This window comes from Juglans regia, chromosome 5 (genome assembly GCF_001411555.2).
Source record: "Juglans regia cultivar Chandler chromosome 5, Walnut 2.0, whole genome shotgun sequence".
Classification (NCBI taxonomy): Eukaryota; Viridiplantae; Streptophyta; class Magnoliopsida; order Fagales; family Juglandaceae; genus Juglans; species Juglans regia.
The window spans coordinates 15,396,928-15,421,692 of record NC_049905.1 but is presented as its reverse complement, the minus strand read 5'-3'; the positions used below and the strand labels follow the sequence as shown (position 1 = coordinate 15,421,692).

Here is a 24,765-nt window from a genome sequence, read left to right as displayed (position 1 = left end):
TGTGAATCATGCTTATTTATTTTGCTCGGAGGTTGGCGCCTTGGTATGTTTGATTTTTCCTTCTATTTATATTGAATTCCATTTACTTATATTTATCGTCATTTCTTGCATTAATTATTATTGTCTTAGGTCATAATTTACTGAGATTTTCTCAAAATCTCACTATGATAGTCCCACTATAGTTTTATTCCTTGAAATCGTAGATTTTGATGCATATATAGGACTCGAGGAGTGGTACGATGGAGAATCAGTGCAGCCCAAGAAAATAGTATGGGGGCTATCCCCATTTGAGATATGATTTTCTATAAAATTTTTGGTAATTATCTTATATAGGGCAATGAACAATTTTTGGTTTGTAATATTTTTAAGGTGATGATTGATGTGACTTATAAATAGTGTGGAAGAATTAAGAATATTTCTCTGGGCATATAAGCACACAATAATCCACAGACTGCAAATGGTCTATGTTGGTGTGGCTTGCATCTCAATGTCACAACTTTTTGCCAAATCTCAATCAAGGGCTAGGGGACTCACATAATTGAGGTGATCTTGGTGGCGTTGGAAATGTAATCAACTACATACAAGTTCATGTTTCACAAGGATCTTCAAATTCTAAAATTATTGAGTCAAAGCAGCTCAACAGTATCACAATCGAAAAATTAGACATAAAGTTGGCTTGACCTTTGCTCGAGCGAAATTTTCAAGAATCAAGTTTTCACTAGCATTTAGACTCTTTAAAGTTATTTATTCAAACACTAAGTATATATAAAATAATATGAATACGTACGACTTCTAGGGCATGGAGAGAGGCTAGATTTGGTGTATTCATTTTATTCTCGAGAGAAAATCCTTGTACATTGAAGATCCATTTTCTCTTGATAAATAAATTCCCATCATATTGTGCTCACGTTTGAGCGTTGTTGAGTCCGTTCGAGTGGATGCATTTTTTGGCCAAAAGGATTTTCAAAGCTGGCTGGGTGCATGGATTGAGTTGGTAACTATAGAAAGGCAAGTAGTCTGGAGTTGTCAGGGTGTAGAGATCGAGTGTGATACTCGTGGTTTAGTTGTTTCAAGGGTCTTGTAAGTGTTTCTAAATTGATTGTAACAAACAAAATTTCTATTGTGGATTTTATATGGTAGCTTACACTCGCAGTGATTTTAGATTTTGAAAATATTCTTCAAATGAGTTTCCCGTCTCATTACCAATATTGATGTTTTGATTATTTGTTGTGATAATATTTGATTGATTGCTTGATTATTAACTTAAATAGTCTAATAAATTCCAAAAACACCTATTCATCCCCTTCATGTGTATTTGAGATCTGAACCATATTAATAATAAAAAAATATACTCACGACCTAGAAATTTAAATTATCATCTAGTGAGTTGATGTTTTAACAGTTGATTGGATTAAAAACATCCTTTTTCAATTGAATAAATTTATAATTAAAGTAACTTTAATTTAATAATTATTTGTATATTTTTTACTTAAACAAATAATAATTTTGCAGGAGCTTGAAGTGATAGAGCGAAGCTTTAACGCTTAAGCACACTGACCTGCAAAAGTCGATGCATAAAATCAGTATATATAAGGAATGAAATGACACACTGAAGTCTGGATCCCAGTTGAGAATCTGGCTCATCAAGAATTTGGCAAAAATGTGGAATTGCTAGAGGCCATCGACTCAAAAAAGTTCTTTCATTAGCTACTGAAATGAAGACACTTGAGAAAATAAAGTATCAAATACCACAAAGTTATAAGTAATATTTCAAGAATAATTTTTTTTTTGTATCCCTTCTTTTCCTAGGAATTAAAAGGTCATATGTGCAAACAAAAGAAACATCCAGAGGGGCTATTTCCCTGATTCTGGGAAGCTGTGACCCTCCATCAAAATAAAAATATTTAAGAATAAATATTGAAATTTCCTGTGGAATAATTCAAGAGCTAGTGCTAATATTATGCATGTGGAACATCCACCTTCTTCTGGAGATAATGAAGTACATGCAGAATAGAAAACATTGGCTTATCCCTAGATTTAATACACAATTTTGCTACAGCTAGTAGATTTCTAAGCTCCCTGGAATCATAGTTATTTCCAAGATCTGGGTCTATCATCCTCTGCATGGAACTAGCAAAACAAGAACCTTGGATCCATTGGATAAGATCAGCACCTCCCTTTTCTGAAGATTGACCAGTAACAAGCTCCAAAATCAGCACGCCAAGCTGAAGTATAATGTTACCATGCTCCTGAGCCATACATTCTGCAATAATGGATAAAATAGACTACAGGTGAAAACTGAGAAATCAAGTGTCGTGAAGTTGTTGCATGGATAAAAACAGAAAAATACCTTCCGAACACGAGGCATGGGGCATTGTGAGGTAATCTTCACAAGAACAAAGAAGGCCGACTTCAGATAGCTGTGACAAGCATATTTTAGTGACAAAACTTGACAGAAAATTGCCTTCTACTCATCTTTTGACTTAAATGTTCTAAGGTAAATTATTTATTAGAATCAAATACTTAAAGAAAATAGAATTACTATATCCATACTTTTGCTGTGAAGTTTTCGTCTAACATGATACTACTTGAGCTAATGGAGACATGATACATCGGCGGGTCACTGAAGAGAAGCAAATATTCCTGCAATGTAGACATCATAATTACTGAGACGCCCTTGTAAAGCAATGCACATACAGTGACTTCCTATACATCAATGAAAAGAAAAAGATGGTTTCATATACCAGGTAGGGAATCTCAGGTGATCAATGCATATAGACCTAATAATATAGAAATTTCAATCCCAAGTTTCCACATGGACTGGAAAAGGCTAATAGAATTGTCTAACCAGAGGCAGGATTACCCTAAGAGGACCCAGAGCATTTACACAACGGAAAGTAATCTATTGCCACTTGAAGGATCAACAGTTGGCACAACAGATGCCTGTCATTGAAATTTTAAATACTTCATAAAAAATAACCTCTCCAGAAAGTATATAACTGCTTCTCACAACAGGAATGCTTTGGAACGGCCAGGCTGTTTTTAGCCCTTTAACAGCCTCCAATAATAAGGTTCCATCTCAGCATTGCATAAGTTAAAGCCATGAGGAGCACCGCATGAGATTGCTAGCTAGAATTAAAAGCCCTACGAATGGATTGTTTCCCCTTCCCTCTTCTACCAGACGAGTTGTGCTTGTTGCTTCCACCAGCCGTTGCCACCACTACCAGACCATCGCTAGCAGTTTGACACAGCCAGTTCGTCGTCCGTGTATTTTATGGCCCATTTTGAACTTTTATGCCATCCTCTAGTGGGTTCCAGCAACAACATCCAATCTCTCAAAAATCATTTCTGTCCTTTGATTCCTTTGATGCAGAACGTAACCGTCACAACACGTTAAACATGTATTTTTCATATGGCTCTTCAACAATGTATTCATTGCAGTCTATTTTATAGAAATCACCTGTAAGAACTCACTCAGAAAATGATCACAATTCTGATCTTTGAGGGATCAGTTCCTCCAGAAATGACTTTATTAATCTTCTTCAATGAATTACATCAGAGATTACCTCCCTTTTATACACATTCCAGACGTTACGTCAGTTAAGAGTTAAGGGCATTTCAGTACATCTCTTTAGCTAAGTAAGGGTACAAGAGTAATCACATACTACTTAAATGACATGTGCCATCACGTGTACAACTAACTGCCTAACTGTTTATTGTTAGTCTTCAGTCGATAGCTCTCCTCTCCTACAGACTTCTTCCATCATTATTCAGCTCAATGATCATAACAACACACCCCCCCTTCAAAAGACCTAGCCCACAAGGTCAGGATATTGTTTCCTCAACTGTTCAATAGGAACCCATGTAGCCTCCTCCTTAGAAGTTCCTTTCCATTTAATGAGCAACTCAATGAATGGCTTATTATCAACAGGAGTCATCCTTCTCTGCAGCACCATCTCAGGATCAGCTTGAAAAGCACCATGAGAATCCAGCAGTGGTAAGGTAGATGAAATAGTCTTCAATGGCCCAACATGCTTCTTCAGTCTCGAGACATGAAACAATGGATGTACAGATGATTCTTGTGGCAATTCCAGCTTATAGGCTACTGTCCCAATACACTCCAGTATCTTAAAGGGACCACAGTACCTTGCTGCCAATTTGGGATTCACAACATTTCCTATAGTGTTCTGTTCATATTTTTGCAACTTCAAATAAACCATATCACCAACTTGAAACTTCCTGAAAACATGCCTTTTATCATACTGTTGCTTCATGTTAACCTGAGCTGCCAACAGATTCTTCCTTAATAAGGACAGAATCTCTTCTCTCGATCTCAACTCGGAATCCACTGCCTCATTCTGAGTTGTGCCAGCTACATACTGCAATAAAGTTGGAGGAGTCACACCATACAAGGCCTCAAAAGGTGTGATCTTAGTAGCTGAATGCACAGAAGTGTTATACCACCATTCTGCCCAAGGCAGCCAATGGCTCCATTGTTTTGGCCTATCAGAAACAAAACATCTCAAATACTGCTGAACACATTTGTTTACAATTTCAGTTTGCCCATCTGATTGAGGATGATAGGCAGAACTGAAATGTAACTTTGTGCCATTCAATCTGAAAAGCTCCTTCCAAAATCCACTAGTAAAAGCAGGATCTCGATCAGTCACAATAGTTGCAGGCATTCTATGCAACTTAAAAACTTGTGCAATGAAAAGCTTAGCCACTGATGCTGCAGTATAAGGATGGGACAAGGGTAAAAAATGAGCATATTTAGTAAATCTATCAACTACCACCAGAATTACAGTAAACCCTTTTGAATTAGGAAGAGCATCTATAAAGTCCATAGAGATATCACTCCATGATCTCACAGGAATGGGTAATGGCTGCAACAACCCTACTGGCAGCAAATTCTCCACTTTACACTTTTGGCATACTTCACATTCTTTAATATATTGCTTGATGTCTCTTCTCATTCCCACCCAAATAAAATCTGCTTTGGCCCTGTGTAGGGATTTTTGATATCCCGAGTGCCCTCCAAAAGCATTGCTATGAATGAATTGTAAAATCTGTTGTTTTAAAGGAGACTTGTTTGACAAAAACAATCTCCCTTTCTTGAATAAGAGCCCATTCTTAACTTCAAAGGCTTGATTCATCAACTCTCCCTGCTGCAATTTCATGCAGATTCCAGAAATCTCCTCATCTTGCAAGTAGGAATCCTTCAACTGCTGTAACCACATTGGATCTAGCACTGTAATAGCAGATAATACTGCCTCGCCTTCCACTATTTCATCCCTTCTTGAGAGAGCATCTGCAGCCACATTTTCCCTGCCTTTTTTATACTCAATGGTGAAGTCATAACCCATTAACTTGCTAAGCCATTTCTGCTGTGATGGTGTCCCTATCTTCTGGTCTAACAAAAATTTCAAGCTTTGCTGGTCAGTTTTGATCACAAATGTGGTTCCCAAAAGATAAGGCCTCCATTTTTTTACAGCCAATACCAGTGCCAAAAACTCCTTCTTGTATGCACTTAGATCCAAAGCTTTGCCTTTCAAAGGCTGGCTAAGGAAAGCCAAAGGTTTCCCATTCTGCATCAGCACAGCTCCCACACCTTTACCTGAGGCATCACACTCAATCAAAAAAGGTTTAGTAAAGTCAGGTAATCCCAACACAGGAGGTTGAGAGACAGCCTTCTTTAATGCTTCAAATGCTTGTGTAGCTGAATGTCCCCATTGAAAAGCATCCTTCTTTAGGAGATCAGTAAGAGGAGCGGCAATTAATCCATAATACTTTACAAACTTTCGGTAATACCCAGTTAATCCAAGAAACCCTCTCAATGATTTAATGGATTTGGGCAAAGGCCATTCAACCATGGCCTTGATCTTGGATGGATCAGCCTGCACTCCTTCAGCAGACACTAAATGTCCAAGATAATCAATTTGTTTACAACCAAACTTGCATTTATTTCTTTTAGCAAACAATGTGTGTTTTGCTAACATCTCCAATACCAAGGTTAAATGCTGTAAATGATCTTCTCTACTCTTACTGTATATCAAGATATCATAAAAAAAAAACTATCACAAACTCCCTTAAGTAAGGTTGAAATACCTCATTCATCAATGATTGAAAAGTGGCAAGAGCATTGGTTAAGCCAAAAGGCATAACCAAAAATTCATAATGGCCTTGATGGGTTCGAAATGTTGTCTTCTCAATGTCAGTCTCCCTCACCCGAATCTGATGATAGCCAGATCTGAGATCTAGCTTAGAAAAAATGGTAGCTCCACACAATTCATCAAGGAGCTCATCCACCACAGGAATAGGAAACTTATCCTTAACAGTTTCCCTATTCAAAGCTCTGTAATCCATGCACATACGCCAAGAACCATCAGCTTTCCTCACTAAAATGACAGGTGAAGAAAAAGGGAATTGACTACACCTTATTACTCCTGCCTCCAGCAATTCTTTAATTATTTTTTCAATCTCAGTCTTTTGTACAAAGGGATATCTATATGGCCTCACAGAAATAGGCATGGTACCTTCCTTGAGATTAATTTTGTGATCATGGCTTCTCTTGGGTGGCAAGCTTTTAGGTTCCTCAAAAACCACAGAAAATTTCTTCAAAATCTCTTGAATTCCAGTATCAACTTCTTCTTCAACCATAACCTGCTGCTGCTGTATTAACTGTAAAAACATGCCTTTCCTTTCAATTGTTGTTAACTGACAAATCTGCACATCCTCTACTAATTCAGATTTAGTAGTATTCATCCCTTTAATAGTTATTGATTTCTTGTTTTGCTCAAAGGACATGGTGAGACCATTAAAATCCCACAACACAGGACCCAAGGTCCTCAACCATTGCATTCCTACTACCACATCACAGCCCCCAAGAGGTAATAAGAAAAAATCAGTATTGAACATATTACCTTGCATATGAAACTGCAATTGTTCAACCATTCATTCACTTCTCATTCTTTCCCCATTTGCCACTCGAACTTCAATTTGTTTTCCAGCATTCACCTCTAATCCCACCTTCTTAGCAATCATGGGATCAAGGAAATTATGTGTACTGCCTGTGTCTACAAGAATGACCACAGAACAGTTCAGGACCTTACCATGAATTCTCATGGTTCTTGGGCTTAATGATCCTGCAATGGCATGCAAGGATATTTCAGGGATCTCAGACTGTGCTGGTGTCATATCAACCTCATCAAGATCCTCTACCAACTCACAGCCTTGCACATCTTCTCCACCAAATAATTCCATCCCTTCCGTCACAAATATCTTAGCCTTTTTACACTTGTGACTAGGGTTCCATTTCTCATCACAGAAATAGCATAAACCCTTCTTTCTTCTCTCTTTCATCTCTGCTGGGCTCACTTTCTGCACAGGCAATGATGCTTTAAAATTATTATTTCTCCCTAATACAAAACTCTCTTTCCTTCCAACATTACTGTCAAATCCATTCCCTCCTACAGGAAATGGTACATAGGAAGCTTGATAACTTCCCCCTTTACTCCCCCCATGAGCACTACAAATGTACTCCTCTTGAATCTTGGCAAGACCAAATGTAGAATTAAGATTCTGAGGATGAAGCGTCCTCACAGGTAGCCTTATTTCATCTTTCAGTCCACTCAAGAACATACTCAATTTATAGTTTTCAAATAATCCCTTCAATTGATTAGATCTCACTTCAAACTGGGTCTTATAAGCAGCAACTGTTGAACTTTGCTTGAGTCGAGTAAGAGCTTCCATGGGATCATCATAGGATGAATTCCCAAACCTCAAATGTAAGGCCTCCAAAAAAGAACTCCGAGAATAAAAAATTCCAGTTTCCTCAGCATCTTGAAACCAGGTTAGAGCATTACCCTCAATGTAAAATGATGACATTAAGATCTTTTGTCCCTCCGGCATAGGATATAAAGCAAAATAATGATTCACTTTATAAATCCATCCCGTAGGATTATTCCCATCAAATCTTGGAAAGTCTAGTTTAATCGAATGAAATTGCATACCTCTCATATGCTCATGATTCACCTGTTCTTGTCTGCCACCATCATGTTGATGACCCATTCTTCCACCATTAACAGCATCCAGCAAAACATCTATCTTGGAACTCAGTACCTCTAATGTCCCTTGATGATCCTTCCCTTGCTGTTCTTGATGTTGATGTAACCCCACCACCATCTTTTCCAGTTCTTTAAAACGCGTTCCTTCAGCCATCAGGGAAAAAAAATTTTCTCCTAGAAATTCGAACTGCTCTGGTACCAATTGTAAGAACTCACTCAGAAAATGATCACAATTCTAATCTTCGAGGGATCAGTTCCTCCAGAAATGACTTTATTAATCTTCTTCAATGAATTACATCAGAGATTACCTCCCTTTTTATACACATTCCAGACGTTAAGTCGTTAAGAGTTAAGGGCATTTCAGTACATCTCTTTAGCTAAGTAAGGGTACAAGAGTAGGGGTGCTACCCGCATGGTGCGGGGCGGGGGCACCCCCTCCCCGCCCCCCGCCCCGCACCATGCGGGTGATGGGGGTTTTTCCCCCGTCCCCCGCCCCCGGGAGGCGGGGGCGGGGTCCCCCGCCCCGATGCCGGGGGGCGGGGGAAAAACCCCCATCCGCCCCGCCCCCCTCCATTATATTAAAAAAAAAAATTTTGGTCTAAAAATATTTTTTTAGACCAAAATTATAATATAATTTAAATAATAAATTAAAATTTATAAATATAAAAAAAATTTAAACTCATTAGAGTTAGATTTTGGATTGATTTGGCCTCCTAGGCCAATCTTTATATAGGAGCCAAACAATACAATAGTCATCTTTAAGCAATGTGGGACTTACTACTAAGTCCCACATTGCTTAAAGATGACTAACTCTTCCTTATAAACTCTAATGTAAATTCATGTGAATATAATTTTAAGTCTTTTACAGTTTTATATCTATATGCAATATATTTATAAATAAAAAAATTTTAATGGTGGTAGGGCCGTAGATCATCCGCCCCGCTATACTCCTTCAGACAGGGCCCGCCCCCGCTGCCCACCCTATGTAACAAGAGTAATCACATACTACTTAAATGGCATGTGCCATCACGTGTACAACTAACTACCTAACTGTTTATTGTTAGTCTTCAATCGATAGCTCTCCTCTCCTTCGGACTTCTTCCATCATTATTCAGCTCAATGATCATAACATCACCAATAAACTTGAAACAAAACTCTTCAAATTGAAAATACATAATATTTTAGTTTTTCCTGTAGGCTTTTTTACAGAAATCATGAATTGAATCACCAATCAAAACTAGAATTTTTTTCTTCTCCACAGTCCAATGTTGCTTAGTATGTGGGGTCCCTTTAACATCCTAGCTGTGGTTCGAGGAGACCCGCATCCATGGTTTGAGCACAAGACCCCAGATGAGCACATGATAATCGTCTATGATAGATAAAATTCCAGACTTTCCATGGTTCTATATGCATATTGTCAGAAAATTATCTGTTTCGATTGACAGCATTGAGTGCTGATGTAACGATGATAGGTGGATTTCTATAGCTTTGCGGCGTCGAGGGGCGAAGGCTGAACGGAGAGAAGGGTTATGTGGTCTCTATGTCGACGTTCAAAGCGACGAGGTTCACGGCGAGCTGCGATGGGAGAGATGATTAGGGGGTCACGACGTCAAAGTTCACGGATGGTGAGATGGGAGAGAGGCGCAGTGGTGAGCTATCTAGGAGAGGGATCACGACATCGACAGATGAGAGAGAGGAGAGCGGTGAGGGATCTGGCTGAGAGAGCAGAAAATTTCCATGGGGGGTTTGTCTTCAGCCCTTTAGCAGCTTGACCGATTAGAAGATTTACTCAATTTAGAATTCCATATGAAGAGCACAGTTGAAAAAAATCTTCAAAGTAAAAGGCTTATATCCAGCTCCAATTCCTGTTTTACTATCTGGAGATAGTGCCTTGACGGCTACGAAGGGACAAATTCAACTTAGTCTTTGGGAAAAATATGAGCTTGTGTTGAGTTGTTGACAAGTATTGTTCTATATCACTACATCACTTCCTTCCGAAGCACGTAAGTGTAAAGCAGCATCACTGTGCGAGGAGCATATATTAGCAGATTATAGGTATGGGTACTAGTCCAAAGGAGGAAAGCTCCCTCTTATGCTTGGTTCTTTATAGATCTTACTACCTTCACCATTTCACGCAACAGCAAAGAGGACTGGAAAGATGTACTGGAGTTTCCTTTTCATGTCAAAACTAATTTATTTATTGTTGAAAATGGGAAGAAGTCGAATTTCAGCCACGAATATGAATTTGATGTTAGGCAGATACAATTCCCAAATATGTACAGGATTGAAACCATTACCTTAACCTTCACCCCATGTTTATAGGGGAAGAAAATGTGCTTGGTTCAATTGTTTCACAGGGAAAGGAGATGTTGGGTTCAAATACCATAAGCCAGAGAAGTATAGTAAGAGGTGCTCATTGCCGTGGTCTTCCAGAAATCTTTTTCAAGGGTTTGCTAATATTTTCCTGGGTGGATAAGTACACACACAAAACACACACAATGGTGGACCCATGTTATACTTACGGGGGGCCATGGCCTCCCCAAAACTTTTTGAAAACATAAAATGCCCCCTATATTTTACACATAATTCTACAAATATATAAAATGGCCTTTCCAAAAAATTTATAATCTCCATATGCTCTCTAAAATCTTCTAAAATTTCCATATACCCAGAAATGCCGCTCTCCAATTTTTTTTTCTTATAGTCCTGAAATTTTGTTTAATTTCTATATATTATCTATTTTCAAGGATGTGGCTTCTCCAAAATTAAAATTAAAACAAAGTTTAGGAGAAATAATAAACTTATTAATATGGATCCCTAGCGGGTGTTGAGGTCACTGGCGGGTAGTCAGGCCGAGACCAGCTCAGTGGTAGAAAGAAAGGGCAAGGCACTTGTAGGAGACAAAAGACCTTAAGTGACTTTGGGAGAGTTGAAAGGGGTCTTATGGGATGTCAAATCTCAATTGAATGGAGTTATGGATTATGTAAGAGATCTAATGATTAAGGTGGATAAGGGACTGGACCTAGTCGTGGGTACAAGTGTGCCAGCAAATGTGCTGGAAAGTGTGTAGGCAAAGGGTGTGTCAACGATAGAGTCGTTGGACGCTGGCATCTTTGTCATGCCAGTGTCACTATGCCTTCTGAGGGAGCTATAGGGTCTCATGCACCAGTTACAGAGGTAGTTGGTCCTTCTGTCCAAGGTTCATTTGTAGTTAAAAACGAGGGTCCCTCCAAGGTCTCGAGTATTTTGGAAGAAACAGTCGAGCCTCTTTTAGAAGATGCAAACGGGGTAACAAATGGTAGTGCTTCCCCTCTTGAGGAAGCAGTAGGGTCAGACAATGTGGCACAAGAAGGATTGTCGAGGGGTGGAGCATAGACACAAAATGTTGATGAAGGGGAGGAATCTGTAATGGTAACAGATGGAGGGGAAAACAACCATATACCTGTCAAGCAACCATTTGGCGAGAAGGAAATCGATTTGTCATATTGGTGCCTCGTGTGGGGGAAAGTTTAAAATTGTCATTGATGCCTTGTGTGGGGGAAGGTTTAGAGTCGAGAGTGCAGTCGGGTACTGTGGCTGGGGATAATGTCATTCCTCTGATTTCTCTTCCTCCGATTAACGATATAGCAGGTTCAACAGCAGATTGGATTCTGAATAAAAATAATGGGTTTCTACAAACCCTGGGACTTTCATATGGAGAATAGGGAGAATATGAACACCAATTTAAAGCACTACGCACTGCAATCGAGGTGAGCCACATGCTTGAAACCAAATCTAAGTTTAAGAAAAGCAAGGAGTTAAAGAATCTTTCTTGGGCAATCAACTACGATACTAAGGGAGCTAGCTCAAATCGAGGAAAGGCTAAAGGGAGGGCTTTTTGAAGACGTTCTCGTAGTGGGATGTTTGGGAAGAGGATTATTTTCACGGAATCTAGGGGATGGGGTCGGGGAGGTGTATCGATAGTTTTTCCAATTCGGACTTTGTGTATTTTGGGTAGGTTTTTATGGGCTTTTGGGTCATTAGGGGCTTTCTTGTATGGGCTAGGTGTTTTTCTTGTATACGTCCAGTGTATTTGGTTACTCCAATTGATATATATATATATATATATATATATATAATACCATTACTTATAAAAAAAAAATAATATGGATCTCAAGGTTTATGTTATACAATATTGGGCTTCTTAATATGGAATCTAAAGTGAAAATACAAGAAAAATTATTTAAGGTCAATGATCTATATGAAAAATAGTTGGTAGTTATGTTTTTATGATTTTTCAATCTCTTTTTAATTTACATAAGGGAAATGATGTTTGCAGTCTTAGGATGTGCAAGCTTCGCCCACTCCCTTTTAAAAGAGTAAGTAAATCTAGAATCCACATGAAAAAAATCATTTTGTAATGGTGGATCCCACTTGTTTTTCAAAAGGAGTGCGTAGAGCTTGCACACCCTAAGACTTATCAGCATTACTCTTTATATAAATGTGTCACACAGTAAAAAAGTTGCCCCACACAATTGTTTGTTCCTCTACTGCGCGCGCACGCGCGTGCACACACACACACACACTCATATTTGGATGAAAGAGTGTATAACTTGTATGGGATGGTGCTACTACGCCTTCCCATTGTCTCATTACTTGACTAATCTGCATATCCATGCAATCGAACTGAAAACTATTTTTTCTGATTCTGCCATCCAAATTCATGCCCGTGACAAATCTTTCTTCAATGTGCAAAATTTGAGGCTCAGAAGTAGATATGTAATGAGGATATTCTGGCCAGTTTCAACCACCACTTTTGGAAGAGCTTCAATGATTAGTTTTCTAGGGATTTAACTGCATTCACCAACCCCTTTGTGCATTAACAACTAAAGTCTATGAATGCAGCATCATAGATAATGCTTCAACTAAACTCATTTCGGTTCCTAGACGAGGAATTTAGTAAAATCTCTGAGATTTCCAGAATACTCTCTGATATGGAATATTACCTCTCAAGTTCTTGCTTCTTGAGTGAACTTTTAGTGCCTTTTGATTTACTTATTTCTTGTTTTCCGGGGGGAGGGAGAGAGTTTGTAGGAATCTTAGGTTGCGTTTGGATGGTGAGGTGATTTCAGATATTCTGTGAATAATAGTGAAAAAGTAATGATAAAATATTGAATAATAGTAAAAAGTAGTGAAAAGTAGGTGAAAAGTAATGATAAAATAATGAACGGAGCCTTAGAGTGTCTTCTGACAAGATAATTTCATGAATGTACAACTTACCAATGCAGCTGCTACGCCAATGGCTATTTGTAGCCTTGTCCTCCAATTTAAGGGAGTTTTAAGAGGATCTGTGGAGAGCCAATTGTTAAAATCGCATCATATTTTGCAAAATCTTACAAATATTGCTCTAACAGTTACCACTAAGATGCTCCTTCAAGCTTCCGTTTTCTACATTGTCAAAAACTAACAACCTGCAAAGAGTTAAAAAAGGTACAAGCCAAAGATCAAATCTGAAAACAGTAAAAGAAAATTAAAAATGCATATTAAACTCTCTATGCATAATCTAGCTGATTCATAATTAAAAGAACATCCAAAATCACACAGTCATACTATGTTCTACTATGTGTGCATGTGTACCATAAGTATTTGATTATGGGAGAGAATATGAAGTGTAACATGTTATCAGTAAACAAAGACGCTTTTTTTTTTCCCTTAAAATTAACCCATAGAGAAACCTTCATGATGCACTAGCATTTCATAGTCTGTGATGCAAATCCTCAACTAAACCCCATTTATGATGAAGACTCTACTATCTCTGGATCCAGTTAAACAGAAAATTAGGCACTACATGGTTAGGTATATTAGGGTTGCCCAAAATGTATTTTCACTAGTCTTATTTTCATTTATGGAGGAGGGTATACCTCTTTATTCTTTTTGTTGGTCCACTAGAGGTCCAACGAGTTTTTGAGATGGAGAGAGTAATACCTCAAATCTACTTGAATTGACATCCCAAGCTCTAAATTCATAAATGTCTTTTGTTACCAAGTGATACTTTTTGCTCTTAATAAGGGGGAATCATTGTCAAACCATTTGAAACAAAAACTAGGTAATAAACCTTTTTTGTCCAGTGGAAAACCCCCTGAGTTGAAGAAGGTGGCGGTGATGCAAGCGGCCCAGGAGTTGCAACTCTCTGTAGAAGACATCTTTTCCTTGATTAAAGCCTCTTACTTCTTTTACTAAAGCAACCCCACCATCTTGAAATTTTGCCTTATAAGCGGTTCTATGAGAATCCGTATAAATGATTCTGTGAAAACCATCGGTTGCCTTCTTTATATCCTTGTAAGAAAAGTACCTCACAAATAATATTGGACCTGGAATGAGAACTAAAGGGAGTTATATACAAGAATTTTTCCATAGATACATATCTATTAAACAACTTGGATAAAACAAAATGCAATAAGTGTTCATTAATGCATACTTTTCACTTTTCTGGATTCAATATAAAAAGTAGCACAAAGTAAAACAACATGGCTATTAAATATTTAACGTAACAACGAATGACTACTATTGAAGCAAAGAAAGAAAAAGGAAACAAATGCAGCACCGTTATAGTAATTATAAAGTGTATTTTCACTGGATGAGGGTACCGATATGGATCTCGTAGGGTACCATGGAAACTGTGTTAGCTTTTACTTTCTAATTCGTCTTTGTCACTCGCATTATCATATAGAACCAAAACTCTTTCAGGTTTTGTTAAAATAGAATTTAAAACCAAGTAGCATATAAATTCTATTCTGAATTGTTCGTTTTCCTGATCATTCTTACTCTGAGCATTTTCAAGATAATTCAGCTGAAATTATGAGCTGTTACAACAAGCCGGGGTCAAATTCAACAAATTTAAGTTCACGCACTAAACGAACGCCATATTACATTCAATGAGTGAGGCTGAAAGCATAGAATCCGTGCATTAAAGTCACAGCATAGTATTTTCTAGACAATTCATGGAACATCATCAGCAATTACACTAAGCCCATGTAGAATTCAATCAATTCAAGTCTAAATCCAGCGACTCTCACAGACTCAACACCCTTTATGTCACTAATTGAGCTTGAAAGCACGGAATTACCCACATCGTCTGAATCTATAATAAAAACTACCATCACCTAAAAAGGCAGAAAGAAGCGGAAAAAAGGAGGCGGAGTTGAAGTACCATGGCGAGATTTGTGAAGCCAAGCAAGGAGGTGAAGCCTGAACCTGCGGATCAAACGGTCCATGCCCATTTTGGAAGTTTGGTTTTGTGGGTTTTTGTGATCCAAGTAGAGCAGAGTCAACAGACGCAAAGTGAAATCTCATTGTCTTCTTTCTTTTACATAACGGATCACATTCTTTTTACTTTTGTGGGGTATAGAGACAGATCATGGATGGGTAAAATAGTCATCCACTCTGTCAATTCCACGACCAACTACTACAATTGGACCGTTGGTACCAGTCGGACTGTCGGAGGAGGGCTTCACTTCACCTCTCCTGGCATTAGAGGACGCGCATGAGAGAAGTACTCGATGAATAAAATCTATTATATAAAATGAAGGAAATGTTTTGATGTGGACGGGCCTTCCATGAAAACCGGCCCCGCCCCGGTCCCGCACAGTGTAGATAGCAAAATGGCACTCTGTAGCCTGCCTCCTCCCTCTCTTACAAGCGGAGGGATTGGGCAATGCCTTCCTTCGATAAGCATATTTATGGCTAGCATTGGTATTGTATTAGTCAAATATATTTTTATCTTTAAATTTAATAAATATCATCTATATTTACTCTATATTAAATTAGTTAAATTGTTTTCATCCAAACTATAAGCTATAGTAAATCTATTCTTCTTTTCAAATATGAAAAGAATTATAACAAGTCTAAAAGTATTTTTTTAGATTATTATATTATAGATATGATATTTTTATTTATGTAAGATTTTACCATCTATATACATATGAGATTATTATATTATAGATTGTTAGATTGTGAAAATAAAAATGAATATGATTTGTTGAAGGTTATTGAAGATTATGAAAATAAAATAAAAATTAATTAAAAAATATAAATAATAAAAAAAAATATTTTATTATTATAGAGAGTGTGATGACAGTATGACTAATCCAATGTATACTTCAAGTTTTGAATGATTAGCTAAAGATGAAAAAGTTACATATTAGTCAAAATTTGAAAAATAAGATAACCAATTCAATGCTAATGCTTTTAGAAACCAGAGTTGGGCCCCTTTTCCCCAGCTTTTGTTCTTTTTCCATTTCAGGCCCTAGTTGTTTTTTAAAGTTGTATAGGCTTAATTCTTTTTTTTTAAAAAATAATTTAATGGGTCATATTGGATAAACTCACGGACAATAAATTGTTGAGATCAATTAGGAGTTTTAATTAAACTCAATAACTAAGTTAAATCTCATTTATTATTAAACAAGTTAGACTCATTTTAGAATTTAATGATCAGCCATTATAAATTTATTAGAGATTTATTTTAATTTAAAATCATCACTGATTGAAGTCTCATATGTAGTCTCAGTCATTGCCAATCCTACATTGAATGAACTACAAGATCATATTTTTAAATTCAAACTCTCTTTTTGAATGATCGCGACCGAGTCCTACTCAAACTCGAACTTGTCGGCACCCTCTCCCAAATCTCTCTTTAAATATCTTTGTTCCGTGTGTTATTTAGAAAAAATCCATAAACCACCATAAGTGGAGCGGTCAGACTCAAGATATCTAGTCCAGCCCCAAATGAAACCCATTCGGTTAGCCCCTTGTTTGGTCTAGCCCAAACCACCATTTGCCCCAAGCTTCTTCAACAAGTTTTCTCCTCCTTACAAGGCCAAACCATGGTTATCAGGCCACCTCATTTTCTGCCACCAATAGTGCTTTTGATGGTAATCAAACTTGACCCTTCAAGCCTCTCACCTACTTGGCTTGTAGTAGTAGAAAAACAGTGCCATTTCCTTCAGTTTTCTCTTCTCCTTTCATAACCCTCACTTCAAATGTCACTCGCTCAACCACCAAATCAGCCCCTTCATCTATACCCCACGCCACCCTCATTTGCTTGCCCAAACTTACACTTTTTCATCCATTTTTCCAAGTGCAAACTGAGAGAGCTAGAGAGGAACTTTTCTAGGTAGTTTTGCTTGCTTGATTCCAACCCTTTGTAAGTATTTTCCTTAGCTCAAATCTCTTCTAGTTTTTTAGTAATAAGTTTAGTTTACTTCGATGTGTGCTGGATGAAAGTTGGTATTGATGATGGAAAGGTGCGGTTTTGGTGATTGTGAAGAACTTTGAAATTTTGATGAAATATTGTGTAGATTTGATTTTATGAAGTGTATACATGATTATATGCAAGTTTATGGTATGATCCAAAACATGTTAGGATTTTATAAAGTGATTTTACATGATCTTTAAAGTGGTAGAAGTCGATTGGTGCATTATGTTTGGTTTAGGTTGTGATTTTAGCTTTAGGATTTTGATTCTATGGCCATGATTTTTATGAATCTTGTTTTTAAAGATCAGATCTATGGATTAAGAATGAATTTTTGAAAGTTATGACTTAGATCTTTGTTGGAATGATGATGAACATGCAAGAGGTAGAGTTTAAGCATAAACTAGAGGATCTCGGGTTCAAATGTTGATTTTAGTGCAATATTTTCTATGAAATTATAGATTTGATGCTTGAATCTAGTTAGAACTTGAATGTGAGGTATGTAGTTGTATTCTTTCAAGAGTTATTGTATGAAAATCAAGGATCTAGTCACTTTATTTCAAGTTCAAAAGAATGCATGTTCAGCTTCTAAGTTTTTATGCAAACCAATTGTTCTATGTTGTGTTTTGTGATTTTTGTTTGATTAGTCAAGCATGTTATCACTTAGGTTTGAATGATAAACATGTTAGAAGTGTTATTTTTGGAGTCCTTACTCCTTAGAGTAGATATGAAAGTGTTAGACCAAGAGCATCAAAAGTTGGTTTTATTTGACCTAATATGTTTTGGCATTTTCCTTAATGAAGTGAGTTCAAGTTTTTATGAAATGTGTGGTTTAGTATTTTAGCATAATTTTAGAACTAAGGATGTGATTTTTGAGAGTTGATAAATTCGATTTAACCATGTTAGTGTGTTAAATGGTCAAGTAGCAACAAAAACATGATTTTTAGCCTATACATGAATCAACCAAGAGAAGTTTTGTTAAAAATTTTGAGTTCATATTTGGATTTAGGATGAAAATTTACACAAGGAATAAAAATTTGGTAAGTTTTGGAATTTGTTTGCAAAATCCTTATTTTTAGGGGCATATTTGAAAATTCCCATAAGTCGAGGGGTAACTTTACAAATTTGGTTCTAAGTTAGTGAGTTTTATTGTTATTAGGATTAAGTGAGATATTTTAACCTAATACATCTCTCATTTCAATTTACACTCTTTTACGTTATGCTCACGTTTACACGGTAATTTGTAAATTAGCGTTTAACTTATTCTCAATATTTTTACTTATGTATGGTGGTAAGATTGCACTGTTCATGTTCATGTTCATGTTCATTTATGCTTATTATAATTTTTTATAATATGCTATGTCATGTCATGTATTACTGTTACATGCCACAAATACCATGTCATCATATCTGTTACATGCCATGAATGCCATGTCATCTTTTTTTGTTATATGATTATTTGTTACATGCCATGAATGTCATGTCATCTTTTATGTTACACAATTATCTATTACATGCCATGAATTCCATTCATCATTTTGATTAAATGATTATCTGTTTATGCCATGCTATATTCTCATATGTAATCATCATCAATATCTGTCAGAGAATGAATACATGTCATGAAGCATACGAGTTCCTCATGAAATATTTTTCTGAGTTAAGTATACATGGGGGTACTCGTGGTGTAAGTATTCTGCTTGTCATAGTATCACTACTAAAAACTTTAATAAGGAGCTCATGGTGGAGACATTCTACATTGTCTAAGTACCTCTAATAAAATACTCTTGGTGTAGGTAGTTCGACTTTTCCTGAGCATCTATGATGGAATACTTTGGGTGAAAGCATTCTGTTTTGTTTAAATATTCTTGATGAAACTAAAGGGTGTAGTCATTCTGTTGTGTCTGAGTAAATAAGTAAACAAACATGTATATGCAATAAGATCTCATGTTCACGCAAGCATGTTACGTTCATGTCAAGTCATATTATTGTCAAGTCATGTCACGCATGTGCAAGTCTATGTCACGAAGTATACATGTCATGTTACTATCATACATGCCTATTTATACTGTTGATAGTTTAGAAGATTTACTTGATGAATTTAATAAATCTCATTGTGGTAGTCTCAATTACCATTTTCTCCAGAATGATAGATGAAGTGCCAGGAAGTAGAAGACCGGTGAACCATCGACTTGATGATGTCGAATAAACAGAGGAGGAGCTTCAAGGAGATGAGAGGGATGGTTCTCCGATTTTTGGATATCATTTTGGAACTAACAGTGAAGCTACGCGAGCAGCTTAGTGCTTAGTTTAGACTCCGTTTATCTACAATTAATGAGTTACAACTTCAGTACTATACTTATTTTGTTACAAACTGGTTAGAACCACGATGTAACTTTTGGTTATGTGAATATTTATGAAAATATATTTACGTTTTGAGATTAGCAATTATAGTACATTGTTGTAATGACCCGGCCCAATAATTTTAACGTTGGAATATTGATAATTTTTATTGGGCCTAAATTATATTTAATGGGCCATATTGGATAAGCCCACGGGTAATAAATTGTTGAGATTGATTAGGAGTTTTAATTAGGCTCAATAACCAAGTTAAATCTCATTTATTATTAAACGAGTTAGAGTCCATTTAAAATTTAATGATAAGCTATTAGAAATTTATTAGAGATTTATTTCAATTTAAAATCATCACTGATTGAAGTCTCATACATAGTCTCAGTCACTGCCAATCCTATATTGAATGAACTACGAGATCATGTTTTTAAATTCAAACTCTCTTCTTGAATGATCGCAACCTAGTCCAACTCAAACTCAAGCTTGTCGACAACCTCTCCCAAATCTCTCTTTAAATATCTCCATTCCGTGTATTATTTGGAAAAAAAATCCATAAACTTCCATAAGTGCAGCGGTCGAACCCAAGATATCCATCTAGCACCATGATTGATTTTGTGTCAAGACACAGATGTAGGCATAGTCCACCATAGTATACTAGAATACTATTAGGCTCCCTTTGCGGCTACGAGATGTGGGGTCGATGCATAACTTTGCACACATGGTTAAATGTGTGAGTCAGTATGATAAGTAAGATAAATTAGATAAGCCAAGATAAGTCATGCATGTCATAGCATATGTATGAATAATCATGATTTTAAATTCTCAGCATGAAATATTTTATGAAAAACTTTATGTTAAGTATGTTTACATTATAATGAGTTTCTTATTGAGTCATCTACTCATTTTAGTTGTTTTATGTTTTTAAACCACCCCATATTAGAATATTTATGAAGGTATCGTTGCAAGATGAAACTTAGTCCAGGGAGGCGTGATAGTGTGCTAGATCATGTACAAAGATTTTAAGTTATGATTTGATGGCACAAACTTTGAGAAATTTTAATAAATATTTCCGCGCACTCGCATTTATGATATTAGTATTTTAATACAAAACGACTCTATTTATTATAAAGAATCTTTGTACTTGGCGCTTCCTTTAGATTAAAAAAAATATTTTTAAGTCAACGTCAATTTAGTAGCACTCTAGTTCTCAAGAATTTTCAAAAGTGACTTTATTTTTATTAGTGGAGAGCGGGGTGTTACAATTGTGTATTGCTAACAAAAAAAAAAAAAATTATCCGTTACGAATACTGCATATTGTTAGATGTATACTAGGTGCGTTGCATCTGTAATTGTCATGAACAGTGGTATATGACCTTGTGTTATATGTCTTAGCACTTCAAACTCTATCAAATTCTAAGCTGAGTTTGGTGGTATCACAAAAGGTACATTAGACCCTATCAGGAATTGGAGAGAGTATGTCCAATGGTATACAAAGTGGCATTACTAGAGGAATATGAAGGAATCCATAATGTGTTCCATGTTTTCTCGTTGAGGAAAAGTATTGGGAATCAACAACCCCACATAATTAGTCTAAATCTAGTTCTATTGCAACCAAATTCACTTATGTAGAAAGGTTCATACGAATAGTAGATTGGAAGAAACCAAGACTATTGTCTAAATTGTACTTTTGGTAAAGGTACAATAGGGATGGTGAGTGGATCACGCAGGAGCAGTTTCCATATTTATTTGAGTCGTAGTCATTGGCTTGGAACTCATTAAGGAATGGTAGTTTGGTCAATCCAAAGGCAGGAGAATGACTATAAATAGCCTTCAAACTACCAATTCTAGTCATAACATTTAGAGTTACGAAACCATCATTATGGTGCGAGAGAAGACGACTGCACGAAAGGTAGCCATACCACCGAAAGTAATATGTTGATTCATGGAAGGGCAACGTGAAGTAGCTAGGTTGGAAGAGGAATGCCACCGAGATGAAGAAGACCATTAGAGGGCTACTGTCTTGATTTCGAAAATGATTGATCACACTAATGAAGGAGGTTGTGTGGTGAAAAGTGGACAATCCAGGAACGTGATGGACAAGAGGAGGACAAAGGTGAGGTCTCACCAATGTTGTATGACGCCAAATCTAGCGAAAGAGCTAGAACAATGTAGAGCAGCAAGGTTGGAGGCTACATAAGTAGCTGAAGAGGAATACAAAGGGAGGAAACCCTTGATCTAGTGGCAAATAATGAGGATCGAGATGTGGATGGAAGAATGAGCGTGCTACCACCCAGACCGCTATTGGCAGAGATGGTAGCACGCTCATCCCTCATAATTCCATTGTGAGGGATAGTCATCACGAAATTTCGAGTCAAGAATTTCTTGTAAGGAAGGAAGACTGTGCCGAAGCAAGGGAAGAGATCCCCCCTCCTAAGGAGATGACCGGGCGAGCAAAGTACAACTAGTCCAAGAGAAGGGCGAGCCACACTATGTAGAAAACCTGGCAAGCACAGCTTAATAGTGGATGATAAAGGACTTTTCACTCTGCACCCAGCAGGCAAGTGATGTACTAACAATATCAAGGAGAGCAACTAGTAAGGACAAGCTTAATGTAGACTTGAGAGTTCTCTGAGATAACACGAAGATGCTCACAAGGCGGCATGTGTCATACACAAAGGCCCATACTCCACAAGAGACGTCACATTTAGAGTGAGCCTATGGAAAAAAGATTTCGGGCCTGCAGGCTATATTGTCTAATCTCAAAGGTATGGTCAAGTGCCACATAGGAGACCTTTATTAGGCGAGGCAATTTGCAAAGGACATGCATGCCTTGTCCCCATCAGTCTCTATCATCCTTCAATGCTAGTGGGCAAATGGATCAATGAGATTGAAGGTCTCTCTCATTCAAGCATATATCAGTCTCTTTCATCCACTCAGTTACCTCAATCTTTGTGTAAATTATGCTAACCCAACATTTCTCCAATATTTAAACTGAACATGTAATATTTAGGTAATGGCATAAACATCCTTAGTCATCAAACACTATGCTTAATATGCTTCATGCATGGAGCCTCAAGATATCTAGGTTCCTTGGCCATTACTCTTTCCTCGCCTAACAAGTTGGTCGCCTAAAACCTTTGCTCATTGGAAACATTGCTCACCTAACACCTTTGCTTGCGTGACACATCACTCACTTGACACCTCTTACCTTCCTTTGCCCAAATATTTTCTTATCTTTCCTTGCCCCACTATTACGCATAACTCGTACACCGACTTTTCTCGTTTCAATCCCCTTCCCAACTTCTAGTCCTAGATCTTAGGACTCGTTTGGATTCGTAAGTGATCTCAGCTCATCTCAACTCATCTCAGCTCATCTCAGCTCATCTCACTACTATTCAGCAACTTTAACTCATAAATCTCACTACTATTCACAACTCATCTCATTACTATTCACAATCCATCTCAGCTCATCTCAAATCATCTTCGAATCCAAACGTCTCCTAAATTTTGTCTAAGGGTCTGTACGAGAAGGGAGAGAATACATGATTTTGAGAGGATGTAAGAAAACTTACTCTGACAATGTGTGTAGATGTGGGTGAAGATGTGGCAGCTTTCCTTCCTTCGTCCTCCCCTAATTTTGATGTTGAGCGATGTTTGGAAAGTACCTAAAGATATGTTTACGAGGTGGTTTAGTACAGTAGGGATGTGTTATGATAGTCCGATTCCTCTGTTGTCGGTTAGTAGAGAATCCATGTGTCGCCTACATATGTTGCACGTACCATAACGTGATGGAATTTCTAGTGGGTCCTTGAGTAGCATACAAACATGGGTGTATCAGTTCTTGAATGTGATGGATTCGTAGTGAAACACATGGTCAAATTATAAGATGACATGTTTTTATTCAAATAAAAAAAATCTATTTTCAAGCCGGAAGGTAGAGTGATTAAAATACTTTTATAACATAATTTAATTTAAAATATTAATTTTAATATTTTAATCTTACAAATTAAATATTACATTTTAACTTTCTAAATCAATGAAAAAATGACAACCTTACTACCGTAGAGCCTCATTTTGTCTTGACTCTTGACAAAGAACAAACGAAAGCCATTTATTTCTTTTAGAAAATTGAATATAGAAATTGAATAGCATCTTTTTTCTACTCCTGGTGGAGACTGAAGCCCGTGTATGTGAATCTGGACTCATTTTTTTCACAATTCATCTCATTTTATCTAATCATTATAATTTTTTAAATTCTCATACAAAATAAAATAAACAATTCAAAGAGAGAGAGAAGAGGAGCTCATGGCAAGCGTCGAAACTAGGGGTGAGTACTGATTTAGTTGGAGTCGCATTCCCCTAAATCCAATTTCGACTCCAACTCTGGTTGAGTTTAAATCTGTACTTTGACTCCGACTCTGACTTGTCGGAATAGGATTTGAACTTTCAGTTTGGATTTCTTTTTATAGATTCATATTTAGCCCATTTTAAAAATGAATTTTTTGTGGCCTTTCAAATTTCAAATTTTCCAAACAATTTAAAACTAAAACTAAATCATTCACTGCTAATTTACTTCTATACTAATATCTAACTTATTTTTATACTCAACTTATATTATAGTGTATAATTACATGTTATCATACTATAGTATTACGTATTATTTGTATTATCTAATTACATATTATTATACTAATGTCTAACTTATTTATATCTTAATTATATGCTAGACTTTCTAGTGTCTAATTACATGTTATGATACTTTAATAAATTAGTATGTGTTATTAATTTATTATATTAGACTTATTTAAATACTAGTGTCTAATTTATTTCTATACTTGATTATGCATGGTAGTAATACTATAATGTTTACATATATTAAACTATCATTAGTCTATTTATATTATAGTATAAATATATTATTTTATAATAATTAGCTCATACTAGTATATATGATAATATATAGATGAATACATATTTTTATAACATATGTATAATATCAGAGTCGATGTCGGAGGGCAAAGTCGGAATCAGAGCATAAAATCAAAGTCGAATCGGATTGGAGTTGGAGTCGGTCCAACGACACCTCCGACTCCGACTAAAAAATTATAAAAAAATCCA

At 36.6% G+C, this 24,765-nt stretch overlaps 1 protein-coding gene across 2 annotated transcripts; it reads right to left on the bottom strand.

Annotated features, from left to right (window-relative positions):
• Window positions 1-1,773: 1,773 nt before the first annotated feature.
• LOC109008729 (probable receptor-like protein kinase At1g49730) lies at window positions 1,774-15,780 on the bottom strand. 2 transcript variants are annotated; one of them, XM_035690356.1, is made up of 7 exons: window positions 15,256-15,780; window positions 14,161-14,416; window positions 13,464-13,516; window positions 13,326-13,393; window positions 2,554-2,643; window positions 2,351-2,420; window positions 1,774-2,263 (listed from the first exon to the last, which is right to left on the bottom strand). In XM_035690356.1, the coding sequence occupies exons 1-7, from the start codon at window positions 15,323-15,325 to the stop codon at window positions 1,959-1,961; spliced, it is 912 nt and encodes a 303-aa protein (XP_035546249.1). In that variant the 5' UTR covers window positions 15,326-15,780; the 3' UTR covers window positions 1,774-1,958. The 2 variants fall into 2 exon arrangements, with proteins under 2 accessions (XP_035546249.1, XP_035546248.1); XM_035690355.1 differs by having other exon boundaries at window positions 14,161-14,428; window positions 15,256-15,598.
• Window positions 15,781-24,765: the final 8,985 nt, after the last annotated feature.